Raw genomic sequence first — 10,499 nt, 5'->3', positions numbered from 1 at the left:
TGGAAAACTACAAGTGAGAAGTGAAAAGATGAGATTTTTTCTTTGTTTTGGATTCTGACCACACAAGATATTTTACTAATTTTGGAATCCAATTGTAATGGAATGCACCAAAAACTTGCCTCTTCTTATGGGTTCAATGCAACTAGGGCGTACCATACAGATATCAGAATGGTAGGACAGGTTTTCCAAAAAAAAAAAGAAGACGGATCAAATTAATTGCTTATGCAGAAAGAGATCCTTTATTGCTACAAATATGAAAAGGATTCAGGCTTCAAAAATTTCTTGGTCCGGGCGTTGCGAAAGCAACAATTACAATGTTGGGGTATGGTGTCTTGTATTTTGTCGATTCTAAAGGGCTGCTAAAAGCTTGTGGATTTAAGGCCCGGAGGAATCATACCATCTTATGTGTTATCTTTGTTACTAGGGCTTTGATGAATTGGTGCCCCAAAGAGGGGGTCGGGTGTTGGTAGCCCCTGTCCCATAAGGAAATTTTTTTTGGGTTACATGGGTATTGGATAATGTGTCTTTATGTAGATTTCACTATAAGTATGTAGTGAGGTTTCATTCTCTAAAATCTGAAAGAGGCATGAGGATGAGAGACTATAACTTTCTTCATCATTGATAGTGAAGAAAATCTCATCTCATCATGGACGTAGGCAATTTTGCCAATCATATAAATCCTTGCGTGATTGTTTGTTTGCAATTTACAAAAAGTAACTGATAAATAACCATATGAATTATCTTTGCATCATGGTTTAAAAAATTAGATTGAAATCAGCTGAATCGGTCAAGTTAATTCGAAATCCACTAGGGTTAAAAAGGGCATACCAATTGAACGACGCTCCTACCACTACGGGGTCTGGGGAAGGCGAGGAGAGTCGTAATATTCAAAGTGACTGCGTGCCATATATACACTTACTTCCCATCTATCTCCATGAACCCCATTGCTAGTCTTGTGCATCTTCTAGGTAGTCTTGGATTTCTCAATGTTTTGTTTTGCCATTTGACCAACTTGAACGAAACTCAATTTCTGTGGTAATTACCTAATACATCTATTAGAAAAAATTCGCCTAATACCCATTTCTCTCCTAATTTCACATTGTATTTTCCTGTATTATCTGTTGTTGATTGAGAATATACTGAGAGGGGCTGGCGCACTTGAGAGGATCCCATTCCAGCATGAAACTATTCGGATAAGTTTATGATCCAAAGTGGTCTGTTTTCTAATTTAAGCTCGATATTGGTTCAATACAACCCAAACCGTGTTGTAATAGAAAATCGTTGATTGGCCCCGGTTCATTGGTTCAACCTATCTGATCTCTTGAACTATTTGAACTTGATAATTGGATCACTATTTAACCAAAAAAAAAGATGATTGCATCACTAAGCCGATGGAGCCCATTGGCCACAACCCACCTTGTATTGTTCTGAAATTATGGGTTCGTATAACTTCCAAACAATTCTGTTGCCATGCACAGATGCACTAACATTCCTTGGTTAGTATTTTATGTATTTATATAGATATACCTCCAGATGTGGGTCCCACAGAGGGAACACAACCATAGAAGCTGGGCAGCCACGTGGACCCACTCTCTCCAATGCTTCTCTATTTTCTTCGTACCTTACCATCCCATAGGGGGAAGAAACCTGAAAAAGGAGGAAATAGTAGGCCTATGGCATAACTCCCAAGTCTCCAACTGTATATGTAATGGTCTATAAAATATAAATTCCTCTCACAAGCTCCCCTTATTTAAACACCTATTGGGTTTCTCTCTCAGAAGCTCTGTAATTCAACTTCCATGGATGAGTTTTCAGGAGATTCACAGAGGTTCAAGCCCTTCACATTCTTAGACATTGACTCCAATATGGAGCTAACAAACCATTTTGCAGAACTTAATCCAAATGGTTTAGAGAATCTCAATTTGAGCTTACAGAGTTTCATGGGTTTCTCAAGTGATAATTTATTCCCTCAACAGCAACCTGAATTAGCGATGCAATTTGCTGATAGTCTTCCTGGGCTGTATCATTCAAATGGTCCTGATGTGGCTCCAATTGCTCAGTTCATGGCTTCAGCTGGAGATGTTTTCCCTGAAAGTAAGAAGCAGAAAACAATGGCAGTGTCAGAGAGTAGCTCAGGGAATTCTTCTACCCCTGTTTCTGAAACAGGGTTGAACAGAAATGAAAAGATTAAGAGAAAGAATGTATGGTCACTCTCTTTCTTCTGCTTTTTTTTTTTTTCCTCATTTAGTTTGTGTGCCTTTTGTGAGAGACTGAGTTCATATAATACTTTGATTTTAATACTAGCAGAGCTTAGGGAAAGGAAAGAGAGGGAGAAGCAACGACAAAGTAGGGGAGAAGCCTAAGGAGGTGATTCATGTGAGAGCAAGAAGAGGCCAAGCTACTGATAACCACAGTTTAGCAGAGAGGGTAAGTTTGAGTTTGTCAGGGGAACCTTTTTTTTCTTCTTTTTCTTTAAAAGACATAAAAGTAACTTTAAGAAAGGATACTTATGGAATTGAATCTGGCACATTCTTGTGGATCAGGTGAGGAGAGAAAAAATCAATGAGAGACTAAGATGCTTGCAAGACTTGGTTCCAGGGTGCTACAAGGTATATCCAAATGCTATCATTCTTTCTGTTAGTGATTTCTTTCTTTCTCCCCCCTCCCCCCTTAAGAACATTGTAATTCATTATTTTTTCTGATTCGTGATAATTGATCGTCAGACGATGGGAATGGCTGTTATGTTGGATGAGATTATCAATTATGTTCAGTCATTACAGAATCAGGTTGAGGTGAGCTAAGATAGAATACTAAAGAAATTTTCATATTGAGAATTTTAAGTTTTTTTTTTTTTGGTGGGAGGGATTAAGAGAGAATATTAATTGAATGAGTTCTAATCAGTTTATCTTCTTGTTTTTTTTTTCTGTAGTTTCTTTCTATGAAGCTTTCTGCTGCAAGTTCTGCCCATGAGTACAACCCAGATATGGACGTCCTGGAAACAATGCAGGTGCATTTTCAACAGTTTTATGTAGTCTTAGGTGTGAGTGGGTACTTAACCAAACATGACTTGGGCCAATGGAAGAGCCATACTTGAACTTGTATGGGAATTCAGAAGTTCTGTAGACACTTTTCTCTCAACAGCACCCACTAGCATCAGTAGCTTACCTATTAGATCCATTTTGGTAATTTGGATAACCTATTAAAATTATCGACATACCCTTTGGTGGCCTTATGTTGTGTCACTGCACTGGGGTGACAAAAAAATGAATGCTAAAGGAATTATCATCAATAAACCTGAGAGGGAACAATGTGATATTACTGAAATATATGTGTTTATGTCTGTAAAAAGGAATAATATGAAATTTTGGATTGTTTGTGTTGCAGGGGACAAATGCATATGAGGCACAAGAGGTGGAGACGTTGATGAGAGAAGGCTATGGAGGTTTCACTTGCTTCCACTCAACATGGCCTTTTTGACTGTACTTGTGTCTCTTGACTTCCCAATGTCATGGACTTATGGTGACCACATAATCATGCAATTCCTCTTCTCTTCTATCCTCTCAATCAAATCTATCTCCTATTCATGTTATACATATCATAGAGGAAACTTGTGATACCCCCAATAGGGAAGGGATTTAACTTATGATTCAATAATGAAGGATCACTGGATTAGCCTCATTTGTCTTCATCTTCTTGGTTTAACTTAACTTTGGTCTAAAACAGATATTTCACATTAAGTGGTGACTGTTAGTATAAACAAACAATGGATTGCAAGTTGTAGCCATGTCGGCAATCGGCATGGACAGAGGTTAGGCATAATCTGACTTGATTGGACTCGAGCTTTGTTATGTTATGCTGATTTTTTCATGAGAAAACAATGAAGAAAGTTAGGTTAATAACCCAAAATTTAAAACTAAACAGCTATAGTCATATCTATCACTTTTCAATTAGCTGAGTGAGGGGATTGGGGGAAGATTATTGAGCCCTATATCAAGGATATTATGCCACAGTTGCCCTAAACTCTGTGTGTATGTGTGTGTGTGTGTGTCTGTGAGAGAGAGAGAGAGAGAGAGAGAGAGAGAGAGAGAGAGAGAGAGAGAGAGAGAGAGAGAGAGAGAAGAGAGAGAGAGCAACCCAGTGCACGAGGCTCCCACTAGTGCAGGATCTGGGAGGGGCTAATGTGTGCAGCTTACCTCCTGCTTTGCAGGTGAGGCTGTTTCCAAGTTTCAAATCTGTGACCAACATGTTGCAATAGTGCAACTTAGCAGTTGCACCACAGGTTCACCCACTAGAGAGAGAATTGAAGTACAACAACAACAACAACAATCATAACCTCATCCCAACTTAATGGGGTCGGCTACATGGGTCCAAAATAGAGAGAGAGAATTGAAGTATCCAACAAAAATGCTTTTTAAGTTATTGAGTGGACAGGCCCAACTGGTATATGAAGGCATATAAGGTCCTTGAGTTTTCGAAAGTGGGATCATTCATAAGAATGAGTGATTACAAGAAGTAGACTAGACCGATTGTAAGGGTCACTAAACATCAGAACCTCAGAGGCATATACCTTATACCATTACCTAGTTGAATATGAGAGTATGGTCCAGCCAGAATGTTTTCATACAGTTCCTCTTGTGATGAGGATAGAGGTAGAAAACTACTCACCAAACCGCACGGTTTCAGGCTACTCCGACTGGCCAGTTTTGATTGGTTCAGGTCCAAAATGAATCATGTAATTAACCCATTACCCTCACCTAACAAAGTGCCACCTCTAGTTGCAAGGACTCAAATCTGGGGTCCATGAAACATAGTTGCCACATTTCTCCATAACCCACGGCAAACTATGAATCTATTTTGGTTCATGGGTTGGGTGTGGGTATGTTGTTGGAATTGATTATAACAAGACAAATGACATTTAGTTGAATAATCAACTGAACTTAGGGAGATTCAATAACAAATCAAGTGATTTGATGTTAGATTCAAATTTAAGTACAGCCAATTTGTTAACCAAATTTCAATCTGGCTGAGAATACAAACTAAGAAAAAAAAAATGTTTTAGTTTTCTTTTCAATTCACAAAACAGTTGTTGAAGGAAAGAATGAAAAACAAACAAACAAACTGAACATGTTGGTGGATCAGCAGGTCCTGATAACCCAACCTTGGATGACCCACAAAGAAAACTACATTAGATTTTGATTGCCAATGAGAATGGAACAAAGGATAAAAGACAGAGCTCCAAGTAGATGGGCCCTTTAGATCAAATAATTAGATATATGTAATATGTGAGTCTTGTTTATGTCACTTCAGATAAAAGTGATAGCACTCATCAATGTACAGCATAACCTTACTGGTTTCATCTATTAAGTGATAATACTTCCATTTCACTGGAGTTAGTTACTTTTCAAAAACATATCATTTGACAATCACCTCTTAATCACCATGGGACTATAAAAGCCTAAATCATTCATAAACTATACTGTTAGGACTACCTATCCAAGTGTAATAAGGCCCACAAATGTAGTACTATTAGATTTCCCTAGATGATGATGATAAGAAAAAGGAAACTTGTATAGAATGAGTTTTTTTTTTTTCCCCGGGGTGTGGGGTTGATTAAAGGGGAGAGAATAAGCCAGGTGCACTGCATCCATAGATTTGGGACAGAGAGGAGGACAGCTTGAATGGCCACACAATGCCCACAAGAGTATGGGTAATGTGGGTTCTCAAACCCCTGAAATGAACTTCTAAAGCATCTTTTATACCTCCTTTTCCTTTGACTCCCTTTTGACTAGCTATTCTCTCTCTTCAGCATGCATGCACAAGGAAGAAATATGGGACCCTTACACTAACTAAATGGATAGATCATATTCCCAATTTAGATTTGAGAGTCACATATGTCTCCCATTGGAAAATTGTTTACTTATAAGTGAAGTTGATGGAAAGACAGCAATGACTACTGTGGGCAAGTTCAAGGATCCAAAGTGTATTCCATTATCAAACTTTTAAACTTAGAAGTGCTTCAGGTTGTTAGCTACTCAGAAATCTTTTTCAATACTAGTGCAGCAACAGTGTTGGAAGAATGTGGGCTTTTTTTTATTTTCTTATTAGTACCACTACTTTAACTATCACTACTACAATACATTCCATTATTGTATACAATGTAGAGACTTTTATTTTGAGGAAGTTCTATTAAACTTGAACTGTTGAATACTTGAACAGACCATGAATCTGAGATTTCATGCTTAGCTCGAATATACTATCTCGCAACAAAGAAAAGAAATTTGGCAAATTAAAGTGTATATTTTTCAATTTTGTTCTATATAAATCTACATAAAATAGTGGAAGCTTTCCCGTGCAGCTTTAATAATTGCAAACATTCATGCTAAACTACGTTAAATTCCTCAGATTGTGTGTGATTGTTTACTTGGTTTCTTCCTTATGATCGTGCAATCTTCCTCAACACTTTCGCCATGTTGAAGATAGAAAATGATTTTCAAATAATTTGAAAGTGACTTACTATTATATCATTTCAAGAAATGTCACATATGCTCTCTATACGCAAATGAAATGACAGCATTATACCATCTTTGAAAGAAAAAGTGTGTCATATATTATTTGACATCTCAAGGGGTGTTGATATGAAAATCCTAAGGTTAAAGATATGCAAAAATATTTACTTCTTATTCCTGATTCCATTTTCTAAGGTTTTTGTCAATTCCCGTCGATTCTGACAAATTCAATCGGATTAGAATCGATTGAGGTAGATCTAAATTTACAGTAGAGCTTATGAGCTGCCTCCCATTTTCTTGGTACTTTGGTAGACAATTTCTTTGCTTATTCACTCTTATGAAATCTTCAATTAAACTTGTTAAACTTAGTGTAACTAGATCCAAACCCTAGCTAAAATGGATGAAAAAAAAAAGAAAATAAAGTGAAGAGAATATAGAGAGCGATCCATTTATTATATGAAGAAAATCAATATATGGTAGCCATGTTATCCAATTTATTATATCAATTAAAGGAGACAATCAGTCACCAATTTATGATTAAACAACCTTTAAACCCTTACAAGCCCTCAATTAAAATAAGTGGAAATTCGAGATCGAAGGAGACTATTATGGGTCCGTTTGATTTTGATATCAGAAACCTGTTTTCCCGTTTTTCTGTGCTCAGAAATGGGAAAACACCCCAAAAACTGTTTGATTTTTTTGTTTCGTTTCACTTTTTTTTCGAAATAGAAATAGAAATTTATGCCTATTCCAGTATCTAGAAACAGGAATGGAGAAACAAGTAAGACTTATTTTTTTGTTTCTAGAAACAAATGGGTGGGACAAAAGTTATGAAAAACCCGATACTTCACTTGACCTACAGCAATCCCAACCCATTGTTGAAACTTCTCGCTATCAAGAAGTGGCAACTCGAACTTGGTTGTGCGAAGCTCACAGTTCCGGACTGCCTTCATCTTTTGAAGCTCATCTCAATGAAGCATACCTCTAACTCCAACATCGTGCCTTCACTCATGAGCTACATACCTACAACGTCATGCTTTTGCTTATGTCTTGAACCTAACTATATTGTTGAAAACGTTTCGGGAAACGAAAAAATCAAACACCTTTTAGCAATTCAAAAATTCACTTCTTAACATGAAAACAGAAAAAAACTGTTAGAAACAGCAGAAACAAAATCAAACAGGCCCTACGTCTGAACGTTTTAATGAAGACCTCAATTCATTTCGAAAGCTAATATAAGAACCCATATGCAATATTAGTGACATTGTCTATCAGAGAGGAACTTTTGCACATGGAAATTAGGAACAGAGTCAAACTTTTTGCCATTCATGAGCATCAATCTTGTTTGAGGCATCATGGGCAAAAAACATTACATAATGGTTGAAAAATTGGCGATCCATGGTAAGACTTATAAAACTATGAGAGAGAGAGAGAGAGAGAGAGAGAGAGAGAGAGAGAGAGAGAGAGAGAGAAGCAAAGCATTGCCTAGGCTACTACTAATTCATGATTCACCTTGGTGTTGTAGGGCATGAACCGATTGACTCACATGAATCAAGAGCTACCAACGAGCCTATTTGCTAGTTTTTTTTTTTTTTTTTTCCATTGGGGAAGTGATTCTGGTAATTAGGTGTCATTATTTCCTTGACCCTCCATTATACAAAAATTGTCTTGACACTATTTTAAGAATCTCATCCAACCATTTAAAGTCATGGATTAAGAGATTCGCTCTTCACCATGGGTGAAAAAGAACTCTATCCTTCTCTTTTTATTTTGGTAATTCAACTTTCAAATTAACTTCCACTGCATCATGCATCAAGACACTAATAAAATATTCATTTTGTACTTTCCTACATTATGTGATACCATCCGCTTAATTATATTCTTGATTTTGTCATGATCACCTCAACATTGAATAAACCATTTTTATCAAAAAAGAAGTTTCATTATATCCTCGAGAAGACTAGCGCAGCAACACACCGAACTTGGGACCATGTGCCTATCCACACAATCCTAATTATCTGGGTAACCCACGGATGGGTTGTGCTCATGAATAATCACAGTAAGGCATAAATGGAAAGCTAGTTAGTGCAACACATATATCCAAAACTTTTCCTAATTCCCTTTTTTTTTTTTCTCATTTTGACATGAATATAGGTACTACCACTTGAAAGATGCAGCTCTTGAAGGAGGAAGGCCTTCTAATAAGGCCCATGGAATGCAATTCTTTGAGTACCTTGGTCTGGACCCAAAGTTCCATGAAGTTTTCAACAAAACAAAGGTTAGCCTATCCATCAAACTCATGGGGGAAAAAACTTGAAATTTATAAAGGGTTTGATCAGGCGAATGAATCTTGATTTCATCACTCCTAAGTACACTAGTATTAAGGGTGTTAACTTTGATCTTCCACATGTGTTAGCTGCTGCTCCTTATACTGGTACAGTTTTCTCATACAAACCATAATCCTATTTTCATGGTCCTTGTTACTTGATCAAAAGCAATGAGAAGTTGGAAAACCAATTAAGCAAATTTTTAATTTTCCAAATTTGGAGGTTTATCCGCAATCCCATGCCCAAACACAGCCCTTAGTTTCAGGGGGTTGTGAAAAGACACTCTTGCTCCGTGAAAGCAGGGGCTGTATTTAGGTGTGGGGAACGCCGACAAGTATTGTTTGTCTTCCCTATATATTTTTTTGGGGAGAATTTACTCTCCTGGAGTGTGGCCCCTGCACCAATGTGAGGGTCAATGGGAGTGTATGCAAAAGCGTCAACCAGGATGGGATTTTCATCTTTATTGGGTTTGGGGTAATCATTTCATCCCATCATAGGTCTGGCTCAGGGGCTACTCCTAGACAGAATCATTGTTTCCATATTTTTTTAATTAATTATGAGTTCATTGATTCACTAGGGTCATGAATTATTCTTGGGTCACAAAAAATTTCTCTATCCAATTTTCGGATTGTAGAATACTAAAAACAATCCAGTGCGCAAGACTCCCACTACTGTATGGTCTGGGAAGGGCAAGTGTATGCAGCCTTACCCCTTGCTTCGCAGAAGAGATAGTTTCCAAGTTTTGAACCTATGATCAACATGTAGCAACAGTGCAAATTAATTATTGCACCACAGGCTCGCCCACTATATACTCAAAATAGAATGATTGATCAAGAGCTCCCTATCTTTATGTTCAAGTTATTAGCCTTACATAAAATGGATTGTTGCATGACTTCTGTTTTAGGGTGAAGCATGTTGCAGGGGACATTATTTTTATAAAGGTGAATCAGGAGTCACTAAAATGGAGCTAGTTTGCCTTGTTGAATGATTCATTTCATTACTTTATTTTGTCTTCAAGAGGATATTAATATTCATTAGTTACCTCAATAAAATTTTGCTAGATTTTTGAGTAATTACTGATTTGTTTTTTCTTAAAACTTGTAGATGCAATGACCATTGCTTGAGGTTTTTGTAGAACTGCTACAAAGCAGTACTACCAGAAGGAGGTAAGATGGTCCTTGTGGAGAAAATTCTTCCAGTTGCACCTGAAACTAATTTGTTGGCCAAAGATGCCTTTGGATTGGACTTGACCATGATGAATCTGATTGGAGGAAAGGAGGGGATGGAGAAGGAATACATAACCATGGCAAAGGAAGGTGGGTTTAATGGCTAAAGATCCATCTGTTGAGTTCAAGGATTCTCTATATGAACTAAAAAGTTGTGATTCCAGTTTTCATACTTTTAAAAGCATTAAAAAAATCAATAAAAGATAGATTTCATAGAACAAGAAAAATTAGAAATGTTTTGGGTTTGATCATAGAAAAGATTCTCCAAAATGTTTTTGGTTTGATCATAAAAAAGATTCCTCTCTATGGTAGTTAGAATAGACATAATTGGTTGTGAATTCCAACGTGGCAGATGGAATCCTATATCTGCATGGCTCAATCAATAGTTCAAGTCACATACTCCCATAATTCACATTCTATTCGGAGAATCCACTTCAACA

At 37.1% G+C, this 10,499-nt stretch overlaps 1 protein-coding gene across 1 annotated transcript; it reads left to right on the top strand.

The window, feature by feature from the left end:
* The first annotated feature begins 1,695 nt into the window (after positions 1-1,695).
* On the top strand, positions 1,696-3,678 carry LOC122058368 (transcription factor bHLH75-like). Its single transcript, XM_042621027.1, has 6 exons — positions 1,696-2,201; positions 2,308-2,427; positions 2,544-2,609; positions 2,724-2,792; positions 2,930-3,007; positions 3,385-3,678. The coding sequence occupies exons 1-6, from the start codon at positions 1,800-1,802 to the stop codon at positions 3,475-3,477; spliced, it is 828 nt and encodes a 275-aa protein (XP_042476961.1). The 5' UTR covers positions 1,696-1,799; the 3' UTR covers positions 3,478-3,678.
* Positions 3,679-10,499: the final 6,821 nt, after the last annotated feature.

This window comes from Macadamia integrifolia, chromosome 12 (genome assembly GCF_013358625.1).
Source record: "Macadamia integrifolia cultivar HAES 741 chromosome 12, SCU_Mint_v3, whole genome shotgun sequence".
Lineage (NCBI taxonomy): Eukaryota > Viridiplantae > Streptophyta > Magnoliopsida > Proteales > Proteaceae > Macadamia > Macadamia integrifolia.
This window is presented reverse-complemented; position numbering and strand designations above follow the sequence as displayed.

Coding starts and splice junctions, on each gene's coding strand:
- LOC122058368 (XM_042621027.1), top strand. CDS start 1,800: ATGGATGAGTTTTCAGGAGATTCACAGAGGTTCAAGCCCTTCACATTC. Junction 2,610..2,723: donor TGGTTCCAGGGTGCTACAAG/GTATATCCAAAT, acceptor ATTGATCGTCAG/ACGATGGGAATGGCTGTTAT. Junction 2,793..2,929: donor CATTACAGAATCAGGTTGAG/GTGAGCTAAGAT, acceptor TTTTTTCTGTAG/TTTCTTTCTATGAAGCTTTC.